The sequence below is a fragment of the Anoplophora glabripennis genome, unplaced genomic scaffold (genome assembly GCF_000390285.2).
Source record: "Anoplophora glabripennis isolate ALB-LARVAE unplaced genomic scaffold, Agla_2.0 scaffold683, whole genome shotgun sequence".
Taxonomy (NCBI): domain Eukaryota; kingdom Metazoa; phylum Arthropoda; class Insecta; order Coleoptera; family Cerambycidae; genus Anoplophora; species Anoplophora glabripennis.
Genome location: NW_019416842.1, coordinates 39,453 through 52,840, shown reverse-complemented (window position 1 = coordinate 52,840; position 13,388 = coordinate 39,453). Strand labels below are relative to the sequence as shown.

Sequence of the window (13,388 nt, the reverse complement as noted above, 5' to 3'; positions counted from 1 at the left end):
TAAAAATGTAACCAGTAGCTTTTTTAAATGTCAATCACCTTTATTTTATAAGACCGTTTGAAAGCTTAGGTTTTTCTGATTAATTTGGTGTAGGGGATTAGTCGGGAAAATTTCGGCAAAAAATCGATAAAAACACTTTTTTTTCGAAGGTAGAAACACTAGGGTGGCCTCGTGTCTCTTGTGAAAATATGTTAGTTTATCAGGTTTTAAGAGCCCCTTCAAAAAATCAGCTCAAACAAAATTTTTTTAGAGGTCGCTCATGATTTTAAAAAATTACCAGTCGTTAAAAATATATTTTTTTTTTTAATTTTTTTCTCGTTATTTTATCGTTTTCTAGGTTGAAAAAAATCTCGATTCTGAAAATTTCAAATCGATATTTTAATTTCTAAAGGTCACTCATAATTATTTTAACTTTCAAAGTAGTGTACCTATGTTTTCGAGCGACCTCTAAAAATAAATATCAACAAACTAATATTTTCTGTTATTGAATTTGATGACCAAAATAATAGAAATAAATCACGAAACACTTAAATTTTAAAAAATTTAAAAATTATAAATACTTGATACAGTGCGGTAGTAAATTTTGCCTCATGAAAATTTTTAAGTGTTTCGTGATTTATTTCTATTGTTTTGTTCATCAAATTCAATAAAAAAAATATTAGTTCGTTCATATTTTTTTTTAGAGGTCGCTCGAAAATATTTTAGGTACACTACTTTTAAAGTTAAAATAATTATATTGCTTTGAAATTTTCAGAATCGAGATTTTTTTCAACCTAGAAAATGATAAAATAACGATAAAAAAGTTCAATTTTTGACGATTTTGGAAATTTTGAAAAATCTTGAACGTCTAAAAAAATTATTTTTGGGCCGATTTTTTGAAAGGGCTCTTAAAACACAATAAACTAACATATTTTCACACGAGACACGAAAAAAAAAATATTCGGTGTTTTGGACCACCCTAATAAACACAATTTGTAAATATCTCTTTTTATTTGATTTTAATTAATGAAATATTCAAACTGCCGACCATTTGTAGCTCAACAATGATCCAGCCTGTCGACAAACTCTCTCTGCACATTCCTGATTGTTTCAGGTGGTATTTGCCTGATCTTATGCCGAATGCGTTGCTTCATGTATGCAATGTTGTCTGGTCTGTCTCGATATACCTTACTTTTCAAATATCCCCACAAGAAAAATTCAAGTGGAATTAAATCGGGAGACCTTGCCTTCCACTCAATTTCCACTCTTCTGACAATCCAACAATGTGGAAGTTGATGGTTTAAATAGTTTCTTACAATGGCTGCATAATCTGGCGAAGCGCCGTCATGTTGAAACCATATTTCAGGACTTATTTCGTCTCGTTGAAAAAGACTAAATAAGACTTTTCGTTTTTCGATTTTTTCCGATATTTTTCCGACCAATCAGAAAAACCCTAGCTTTAATACGGTCCATTAAAAAAAGTGGTTGCCACATAAAAAAACAACCCTATCCCTTTCCCATCGCCTATATTACATTCTAAAAAATTGAATTTTACTAAAGTTCATGCTCCAAAAAACCTGACCTGTCCGAGCGATTTTCGAAATTCGCATGATTTTTGAAATACACTGTATGTTTCAAGTATAATAGTTATTTTGTTAAGTTGTTCGTATTAGAAATAACTCAAATGTGAACAGTTTTCGTTCAGTCTTCGTTCGAAATTCTGATTCTTTTTAAATGTTGACGACTGCAGCACTAGTACTAAAAGCACCTAAGTATATTTCTTTGAATAAATAGTTTTAATGATAATTTTCACACTGCAGATAGTTTGGACTCTTGAGTTTTCCAAAAATATCCATTAGGTTCTAAATTACTTTAAAAAATAAAATTTAACGGTACCAAAAATTTTTTCAAGTATCAAAAATTGCAACTTAATTTTTGACCCCAAAATGGCAGGAAGTTATTCCGAAAAGGAATCCGTTATAAAAATTGTTAGATCGCTTCAGTTTTGGGATATTCTAACCTCAAAATATTATTCGCATGACTCCATTATAGAAAAAAGAGAAACTCGAAAAGAATAATTCTGACAAAACCACAGGAACAATGAAATAATGGTCATGGTGGTAACGACATGCAGCAGCAGCTGAACTAATTGAGAATTTTTATGTATCGAGGGAATCAGTGGTTCCAAAAATGTTTTTTCTTATTATTGTGGAAAGTCAGTTAGTAGGTATTAATAGAAAATCTATTTGCAAAAAACACCGTGTAATCGAAAAGTCTATGACATGATGACACTACTTAATTTCTAATGGAACCCATGGCTAATACTTTCGATGTTTCATTTGGGAGAAATTAGAGTTTGGTGACTTTAAAAATGTTAAGTGTGTGAGTAATTTTTAAAGATCATATGGATATGTATATCAACCGTATTATACGTATTCTTGAAAAACTCATAGCCCAAACTACCTGGAGTACAAATCTTCAAAGCCTTCATAAATGATTACAAACCACGTGATCCGTAATTTTCTTTGGAACAGTAATTTTATTTCCTTCGCTGGGGCAATTATTACCAATTTTGTTAAAATTAAAAATTATCAAAACAATCAGATCAGGGCTATGTTATAACACAACATTCTGTTTCACCGGCTCATGGCAGATGCAATTATTGTTCATGATATTTTATTCAACGATAGCATTACCTCGAGCAATGATTTGTCATTATTCATTGTAAACGAATTAGTACAACTGCTGACGTTAAAACTAACTATTTACAGAGGCTCTGTTTGGACTGATACCAATCTTTCACAAGAATCAGAAGAAGTCCCGAAGAAGGGACCTGTTTCTCAAACCCGCAATCTTAACAATGTTGTTTCTAATACTGACTGTTTATACTTTACAGTTTGACCAAATTCATTTTGTCTACGAGTTTCAGAATGCAAGTATGCACCTTTACCAGACTAGCACCAGAACCCATTATCTATCTGTACATCACGTATAAGAGATTATGAAAACCAGCAAATAGAATCACAACTAATTAACAATATGTCTGAATTGGATAAAATTGACCCAGGAAATATTCAGATTTTAAATTTAAATATACGAAGTATATCAAAAAATTACGATGAATTTTGTGTTTTCTTAGGTCAATTTAAAATAAATATTGATCTAATTTTTTTAACAGAAACATTTTTGATTAATGATCTTGATATATATAACATGGATGGGTATGATATTTTGTATAATAATAGTAACCATAACAAAAATGATGGGGTGATAGGATTCATTAGAAAAACCTTTGACTACACGTACTCTATAGTAGAAATTGGTGATATAAAGGCTCTTGAAATTGATTTACTTTTCGGAGAAAATAAAAAAGTCGCAAAAGTTACCGCAATTTATAGATCTCCAAATTGTTGTGCACATAATTTTAACTTAAACTTAATGAATTATTTAAATAAAACTACAAAATTCGATGTACATGTAATTACTGGTGATATAGATATACTTAGTGATAGTATGTTGTCTGAGGAATACAAGAATATAATGAATTCCTGTGGACATCAATATTTTATTAATAGGTACACTCGACCTCAAAGTAAAACCTGCTTAGACCATTTTTTATAAAATCTTTGTCAATTAGCAACGAAGATATAAAATCATATGTATTTAATTATGATATAACCGATCATTTACCTATAGCCATTTCAATTTTTTTTAGTAAATCAAGAATAGACGTTACGCATTACAAAAAAAAAATTAACTACCAAAACTTGAAATCTGAATTACGGAATGAAAAATGGGAAAGGCTTTATAATGAAAATAATAAAAATGCTATTACAGAAACATTTATTAACATTCTCAAATATTACATTAATAAAAACACTAAAGTGATTAAAATCTCTGGCAAACAAGTAAAACGTAAACCTTGGATTACTAGTGCTCTTATACAGTCCATAAGTATAAAAAATAAGTTATACAAACAACACCAAATAAACCAAAACAACAGAAATCTAGAAATTAGGTATAAAACATACAAAAATAAGCTAAATGCATTGATAACAAAAGCAAAAAAAGATTATATTAAAACACAAATTGAAAAAATAAAAGCTAAATTGTTATGGGGGAGTATTAAAAGAATATGTAATAAGTCTAAATCTGAAATAAAAATAAATGAAATTAAAATTAGTGATGATAAAATAGTAACAGATAAATATGAAATGTCAAATTTTTTCAATTCATATTACAGTAAACTGGGCGAGAATTATGCAAATAAAATTAAAAATGTAAGTACACATAAGATAAATGATATGTTAGAAAATACTATGTATTTACATTATACGGATTGTGATGAAGTGAATTCAATTATTAATCAGTTAAAATCGAAGAAATCTCCAGGCCATGATGAAATTTGTGCTGAAACATTAAAAGGAATTGCAGATGAAATAGTTGTTCCGTTAACTTTCATAATAAACAAATGTTTTGAAGATGGTTATTTTCCAGACATATTAAAAATTGGGGTAATCAAGCCTTTATATAAGAGTGGAGATAAAATGGAAGTTGTTAATTATAGACCTGTTTCTTTAATATCTAATGTGGCAAAAATTTTAGAAAAAATAATAAAAAAAAGAATTGTTAAATTTTTAGAAAAATATAAACTAATATCAGATCGGCAGTATGGCTTTAGGGAAGGAAGGTCAACGGAGGATGCCATTTACAAATTGACATCATATATATAATGCTATCGATAAGAAAAATCCTGCACTGTGCATCTTCGTTGATCTCTCTAAAGCATTCGATACAGTCAGCCACAAAATACTTCTTGAAAAACTTAAATATTATGGAATTAGAGGAAATGTACATAATTTTATAAAAAGCTACCTATCCAACCGAAAACAACAAGTAAATATTGGTGGGGTAAGAAGTAATCTAGAAACCGTTACCTATGGGGTTCCACAGGGAACGGTTTTGGGTCCTCTATTATTCACAATCTACATAAACGATTTACTTACCCTTAACGTAAATGGTTCCATTCTAAGTTTTGCTGATGATACTGCTGTGTGGTATGAATCAGAATCTTGGTCAGACCTAAAAATAAAAGCAGAAAAAGATTTCAGAAATATAAAAGCTTGGTTTGAGCAAAATAAACTTACCTTAAATGTAGAAAAAAACAAATTTCTTCCATTTACGTCCTATGCAGCACGTTTACCTCATATGGGTCCACTAATTATTGATCAGAATACCTGAAGAAGAGTCTATAAAATATCTGAGTGTAATTATAGACAGACATGCACGGTGGAACCAACAAATAGCACATATTGTCAAAAAAATCCGAGGATTATTACCTCGATTCAAATATTTAAGAGACTTCTTAGATACGTACCCCTTAAAATTATTATATTATGCCTTAGTACAGTCACACTTGAATTATGGTATAATTGGTTGGGGTGGAGTATCTGATAGCCACCTACAAAATTTAAATATTATTCAAAAATGGATAATTAAATTGATATATAAAAAAAACATTACTTACCCTAGCGACCAGTTATTCAGAGAAAGCGGTTTAATGGATGTACGTCAATTATTTTGTTATAATATTTTAATAAAAAACTATACAAAAAAATATTTAATTCCGCAATCGATAAATCACCCATATAGTACTAGAAACAGAGACAATTTTAACTATCTGGCTTCTAGGTTGTATAATATTTTACCAAATAATCTTAAAAATATAAATATATATAGCTCTTTTAAGCATAAAGTAAAGCTATGGATTCATGAAAGAGGCAGAGAAATATTTCATAACATTATAAGTCAAAAAAATTAAGTTTAATGTTTTATAGATATTTAAGTGTTGTAAAGAAGTGTTTTATATTATCTGTAATACGTAATTCAAGGGTATAATCTAGAACCCAAATGGTGTCGATTAAATAATAATAAAATTGTCTGTTTATTTCTGGTAGTTGTGTGTAAAAATTTAAACGTACAAAAAGTTATAGAAGAATATTCACAAAGGGTTGTAGTAAAATGAACGCCCTGTATGATTTAACCTAATAGGAACATAATCACTGCATACTTCATGAAGAGAAACTAAGCAACAGCAGATTTTGCTGAAACTGAGTTGTGAGTTACGGAGAAAACAAGAAATAAAAAAAGAAACTTTAACACCCTATAACATTTTTTGAGACATTTTTCGTTTAAGCAAGTTTGGTTAAATCGACACCATTTCGGTTATAAATTATACCCTTGAAGGTGACACCCTATAAGATTTATCAGGTAATGGAGAATTAATAATTTGTTTTTATTCCTGTCTGGACATGATGAAACCAACCAACAAGTTAATTAAATGGTAGTTTTACTCAATTCACTATTAAATTCATGTAACTGAACATTGCACCTCACCTGAGACACAGAAGATAAAACAACCAGAATTATAAGTTGGCGTGGTGGGGGTATTCACGCAGATCGGTGCACGCACCCCCCACTTTTGGTATGGGAACAAAGTGGCGTAGTTACAAAAGCATTTTAGCCATTTTATGAACCTGTTTGTCGTTTGTTATCCCGCGCGTTGAGCATTGGCGTCGTTTTACGTGATTTATTGTGTTGTTTAAATAAATGATTGTTCGAGTGTATTATTCTATAAGGTACTGTAAAATTAAGGACAAATTAAGTATTAGAAAATAAAAGACAATATAAAAACTATGAATTGTGGTGTTGAAAGGAAATATGGCGTTTCCTGATTTTGATTTACTTTTTTAAATGTTAGTTTACAACAATCTAAAACTCAGAATAAATTTAGTTTTTTTTTTAATTAATAATATGTTTTACAATTTAACTGTTTAATGTGATTCGTAAGAAATTAAAATTATAGTCTTAAATGCAAATACTGTTGGTAGCTAAATGTCTTCAACCCATTCAATTGTGAAGTCCTCTTTCAATTTAATATTTTGTTATGCCGCTTTATGTGAGCAAAAAAAATGCAACTTAATTTTTCTCGAAAATGGTAAGTACATGCTACCGAATTTCGACAAATTTACCTTTTTTTGTAGTATGCTTTAGAGTTTACAGAACCGTTTAAAAATGTAATACATTTTGATTTTTGACATATTTTTTTATTGTACCCCTTTTCAAAAAGAAACCGTTTGCACATTATTCTTAACGCACAGTTAATGTTTACTCGTGTACAAATTTTTACATTTTTATCTTTAGCCTATTTAGAGATAATTAACCAAAAACCATTTGGAAAGTAACAACTTCAACACACTGTATCTCGAAAACAGGAAGTGTAAGAAAAAAACGTTACATGAACTACCCCCATTATTTTACCAAGAGGAACTTACACACAAGTTTTTTTGAAACATTAACCGGATTAACTTAAAATTAAAATAAATCTAAAATTCGCCTTTAAAAGACTTTTTCACGTAAATAACCAAGTCTTTTGCATGATTAACCTCATTTTCTGCTGCACATAAATTCCTAGCTTTTTTGTTAGTACATCTCTGTTTAGCGCGATAAAATTTCACTGAATACAATCCTGACTTTCTATACCAAAAGTGGGGGATTTCATTCAAGGTCCCTGAAAACAGACATCAGTAATCAAAGGTGCCGACAACGAGATATAATTCTGGTTGTTTTATCTTCTGTGCCTGAGATCCAAGTCAGTCATTTATCACCTCACTGCTGACCGAAACAACTATCGATTTGTTCCCCATTAATTATGATTACAGACCGAACCAAATGCAATTTGAAACAGTTGGAAGTGCAGCAATTCGCGTCTATAAACACACTTCGCACCCCATTAAAGTGTTAACAACCTCATGTATACGCCGTTACTTGCCGCAGTTCGCCCGACCACATGGGCGCTAGGTGTAAATCTCTTATTTTACTGCATTAAAATTCGACAGATTAATAGCTTCTCCTACTTAAATTTATAATGCACGATATATCCTCTATTAAAAGATAAATCAGGTATGTTTTGATCGTTATAGTTCGGGCTCAAAGCGTTCTAGAAGGTTTTAGAATATTTATTTACCACTTAAATCTTCAAATGGCCTTACATTTTTAATAATGTTTCACATATAAAATTGGTCAAGAAACTGACTAAAAAATTATTATAATTTGCTGCATTTGTCACAACTTTTACAAATTGGGCAATTTATTTCTCAATTTTAATGCTATCAATTTTCAAAGTAATAATTGTCCAGCCTTTTACTGTCTGGGGTGTCTACTTGTAGCACCGTAGCACTGTAGCACTTGAGATGTTAGCTGATAACTGATACTGCCTAGAGAGTTGAACATTTGGGAAGTCGTTTCTTGTCTGACAACATTGTAGTGATAGATTCCGCCACTAATACTTTGTTCACTTAGACTTTTTCGCCACGGTTTTGAATCAGGGCAGTTAGAACACTGTCTACGCACTATAATGTTTGTCTATCCTTCCACTTTCCTCGTTTGGTTCATTGCACTGGGCAATGTGTTCTAGTATGGCTAAGTACAGCTAGAAATATGTATTAAAGCTATATCTGATGGCCAATGCTTCTAACTGCCTGAGACATACAAAGAGGTCAAAAAATGGCAGAAAGCGACCTGTATTGCAGGTTCTATAAGAGCATGACCTGTGTTGTTCCAGTGAGGATGAAAGCAAAATTTTAAGTGATGATATCAGAAGCAATTACAGCCTATATGCTTCGGATACCATTGAATTAAACAAGCTAGGGTCATTTGTCGAACACACTAGAAATATCCTGGTTTCCGCGTTGTTAGGCCTCATCAGTATGCCATAGGTGTGACAACGGACAAACGATTCAGCTGCTTAGATTCCTTAAATCCAAGAAAGGAGTAAGTACATCTGAAAGATGTAACTGAGAGCTATTTTATTCAAAAGGTTCACATTTTTTCTCAATTTTGTTAATTTCCCATTCATTCTAAATAACAGTTATTTCGTTACATTTATTTATTCAACTTTTTGGTTCGATTGGTACATATATTAACAAAATGTCTGTCCAACGTTTTCTATTCACATAATTGAAGCGGTTCTTACCAAAGCGGTCTATTATCTTCTGACATTAATGAATAATTCACGTCTTTTATTGATCCAGGGCTAAAACAGAGCCAGAGTATGAACTAAATATTAATTATCATTTATTATTACACCGAGAAGATGGGAGGCATCGTCTTTAGTTAGTCGGCCATATTTCGTAAGCGTGGACCCGAATTGTTGGTATAAAGACCAATGAAATATTAATTTCCTTCAATCATAGTTCCTTAATTTTGTTTATTATGAATTTTACAGTTCTTGGGTTAGCATACTAGAGGAAATTTTGATCGATATTTCGTTATATTTATTTATTTTATCTTTTAAGTAACGAATTATTTTAAATCTCTAATTAATGGAACATATACCTTTTTTAAGCTAACCGTTGTTTCGAGGAATTTATTACCTTCAAAAGAGCAGTAAAATAAAATATTGCTTTAGAATTTATAGACCGATCGGAATAACTCATTTAGAGGGAAAAAAATTGTTACCTGGACTTTTATAAGTGGTAATGGTAAACGGGCTTATAGTAAACGAAAAAAAATAAATGCGTGAACAGGGGTGGCGGAGGGTTGATTTGAAGGGTTGAAAAGTTGTGAGAAATTGTATCATAGGGATTTCTGACGAAAGTTGACGTCAAACAAAAAAGTTTTCAATACAATAGTTGTAGATCATGCAAAAATCTAGAACTTTTGTAGAAGACACTTTTTAAGGCAACCTCAAAATTTCCGAGAAAAATGCGAAAAACGGATTTTTTTCTTATTTTTCGTTTTTTATTTCTCACTTCTGCAAAAATAATTTAATTTTCGCATTTTTCTCGGAAATTTTGAGGTTATCTTAAAAAGTTGTAGATTTTTGCATGATCTACAACTTTTGTATTGGATACTTTTTTATTTGACGCTAACTTTCGCCAGAAATCCCAATGATACAATTTTTGACAACTTTTCTTCAACCTCCCCAAATCAACCCTAAACAGCCCCTGCTCACCCATTTATTTTTTTTTACGTTTATTATAAGCCCCTTTACCATTTCCACTTATGAAAGTCCAGGTAACATTTTTTTTTTCTCCAACCATCGCAATGTTGTACAGGATTATGAAATAACAGCCTCAAGATATTTGAGTAAAAGTGATTCTCATTTCTTTTATTGATCACTGTGTTGTAAACTGTCTGTTTCGGTTCTAGAATGGGATGCTCGCACGACAAGGAAGGCGATTCCACTTGTGTGGCCCAGGATCCAGCTGATGAGTCGTTCTACGTCATGGCACCCTACGTTCACATTTACACGACTAAATGGTCTACGTGCAGCAGGGGATTCATAACTGCTATGTTCGAGTAAGTAGTATTAATCTAGCCCACCACGAAAGAAGTTTATAGAAATAAATCGATATGAGCAGGCAAGACATAAATTTAGTTGTTTGAAGGATTTCGCAGCCGTTAACGATGTCTTAATGATCTACTTGGCTATTGCACTTGACATTTCTAATAAAAAATTCCTTACACTGAAGAAAGTGAACTTGTAAAAAAAGTTAATCAAAATAAGCTAGTTTCAATCAATTTCAAACTAGAATTTCTCAACTCTAAAACTGACTGAAACCAATTTGAAACTGGTTTCAATTCTAGTCAGCATAAAATTGGCTTAAATCTCAATCAGTTTTTAACCGATTTGAGACCAAGTCAGTTTAAAATTAACTAGAAATAGTAAATAAGTTTCAGGACTTTGGAACTAAAATGAATCAGAAAAGTACCAAATTAGTTTTAATCAATCTCAGATCAATTCAAAACTACCTATGAATAAATTAAATTAAACTTAGACTTCCTTAAAGCAGTTGATTTTCAAATGATGGTTTTTAAGGCGTTCACGGCCTTGATGTTCTCGGGCTAAGCTCTGTGTGGACAGTTTCTCATGATGAATTATTTAAAGACGGTTTCACAGTTAAATCTTTCTACTAAATATTGGTTGTTACAGGAACGGTTTGGGTGATTGCTTGAACGACGAGCCACAACCGAGTCAATATAAGTTCAAGAACGTCTTACCTGGGGTGGTTTACGATGCCGAGGCACAATGTCAGTTTAATAATCCTGGAGCCACCAAGTGTAAAACAAGTGAAAATGACTTTTGCAAGATGCTCTGGTGCAAACCGACTCCAGATGCGGGTTCCTGCGTAGGCAATCAAGAACCTCCTGCAGATGGCACCAAATGCGGCGAAAATAGGGTAAAATAAATAATACTGACATTATTTTGTAGTAATATGAATAGGCCTACGAAAAATCTTTGTCCTGGTGGCGTGAAAATTTTTGCATTAGAAAACGTCACCTGCTATAGTGCGGTAGTATTAGTAATAGTATTAAAAGTGTTTACTTCTTCTGAGTCTTACTATAAGTTTGGTAATTTTCTTTGGACTTCACTGTCCATATTGTCAGTTTCATCAGGTGGAAGATGAAGAAGTAACTTCAGTGGTGGTGAGAACTATCGTTTGCTGATAGCAGTCTGAATACGGTCTTCCATATCTACAAGATGTAACTGTGAGGTTTGATAAACAAACAGAAAAAACAAGAGTAACATTTTTTTCTAAAAATATATTTAAGAGTTATATGATTCTTTAAAAATTTAAAACCATCAAATACTCAAGCGCGACAAACTTAGCACAGTCCAGTGGTGGTAGGTACCTAAATTTAAGCAAAAACTAACCAGTGGATTCGAAATAAGAAGAGTCTGAAGTCTGATGGGTCTCAATTAAAATTATTATGCAACACAGAGAAAGTGTTTCTACAGTTTTGGATAGACAAAGTTAGAGGTATAGAAATAGGAAAAAGTTGAATCAGTCTGACTGTCTTTTATTTACGAAAGGGAATTTTTTCAAGGCTATTTAATTCATTCCACTGCTATCAATGCTCTCCTTGTCTTGGTTTTTGAACTTTTTACCATGAACGGTGCATTCTGCGAATAAACCTCAAAACACAAAAGTTCTAAATCTGTAAAAGAATATTCTCTACGTCAACTAATTTTTTGACAGCTGAAACACTAGCATTACTTTTCCCTCAATGTTGCTACGACTGCACCAAGTCTATATCTTCAATAATTGACCAAAAATTATTGATCATTAATCTGAAGCATCATAGAGCCAATAGCTATTGCACTTGGTTTTGTTGATCAACCAGTATCCTCTCCACTTACTCTCAAAATATTTTTATAGTGGTGTTTCCATGGTAAGTGCGTGCAAATAGGGGAACGTCCTTCTGCCATCAACGGAGGTTGGGGCGAGTGGGGTCCTTATTCCAAGTGCTCGAGGTCTTGTGGTGGAGGAGTCTCTACATCTGAGCGAGACTGTACCAACCCAGTACCACAGTTCTTGGGCAAGTTCTGTCTGGGGGAGAGAAAGAAGATCAAGCTTTGTAACACAACTGTAAGTTCGAAGTATTGTATGTTGTGTAGCATTTTAAAAATGTTTAAAAATGTCTTCATATTAAACTACAGAGTAAAATCTTTAAGAAAGGCTAAATCTTTAAAAAGTAAATTTCATTAATGAGCATGCATATGAATTTTGGATGAACTTAAAACCTTGTGATAACTGAAAATTATAATGCCTACGATGATTTGTATTTTCAATTATTTGTACAATGTTTTATTAGTAGCACCACTCTCGTATAGTAATAAAGTTCCTTGAAAATAAATAAAAAAAAATAGTTGAAAAAATAGTAAAGTACTATTTCATTGAAAATTCGGCGATTTATTTATTCTTAGAGTAGGTCGTTCTTGCAACTTGTCTTATTAATTTTGTGTTTTTTTGAGATGCAACTTATGTTGTCAGTCCATCCTTGTATGTAGGGTAGATAGATTGTTGCCAAATATTCCTATTTTCTTTATTCTTAAATGCTTTCCTGATGGCTCGTACAATATGCTCTCTTAAGAGCAAATCGTAATTGCTGTAGTCCGTCGCTCTAATTGTTCTGCCTTTCAGAAGGCTCATGCTCGATGGTGATGAGACTCAGTATTCAGATATCTGTCTGTATGGGTTGACCTTATGCAAAGGTGCCACCCGGTTATTCTTTGACAAAGACATCTAGGAACAGCAATGTACCATTTTTTTCCATCTCTGTGATGAAGCTGATATCCGTACGTATTACATTGATGTGGTTCAGGAATGGGTTGACTCCAGAGCTTTCTTCCTGAAGACTTTCATATCGATATTTGCTAAAGCTACTCGATCTGTTTGATTATCCAAAGCTTCCAAGCTTATTTAACTGGCCCTTCTGTAAACAGCGACGTCACATCAAAATTCACTAGGATTCATAGGATTTAATTGGTAAAGATTAATCTCTCATATCAAACTTGTGTTGTATCAAATATTTCATGACAATATTTAATCTTCCGACGTGAC

The 13,388-nt window shown here is 32.0% G+C and overlaps 1 protein-coding gene and 1 long non-coding RNA gene across 2 annotated transcripts in view; one reads left to right on the top strand and one right to left on the bottom strand.

The window, feature by feature from the left end:
- LOC108913399 (A disintegrin and metalloproteinase with thrombospondin motifs 12-like) overlaps positions 1 to 13,388 on the top strand; it is a 77,597-nt gene that overhangs the window by 30,589 nt on the left and 33,620 nt on the right. The window contains exons 6-8 of the mRNA XM_018718947.1: positions 10,192 to 10,341; positions 10,976 to 11,222; positions 12,204 to 12,413. Coding sequence (XP_018574463.1) covers positions 10,192 to 10,341; positions 10,976 to 11,222; positions 12,204 to 12,413 — 607 coding nt within the window. The remainder of the gene's footprint in view (positions 1 to 10,191; positions 10,342 to 10,975; positions 11,223 to 12,203; positions 12,414 to 13,388) is intronic.
- LOC111691969 lies at positions 4,237 to 5,207 on the bottom strand. Its single transcript, XR_002763106.1, has 3 exons — positions 5,127 to 5,207; positions 4,986 to 5,061; positions 4,237 to 4,389 (listed from the first exon to the last, which is right to left on the bottom strand). It is a non-coding gene; the product is annotated as an uncharacterized LOC111691969 (long non-coding RNA).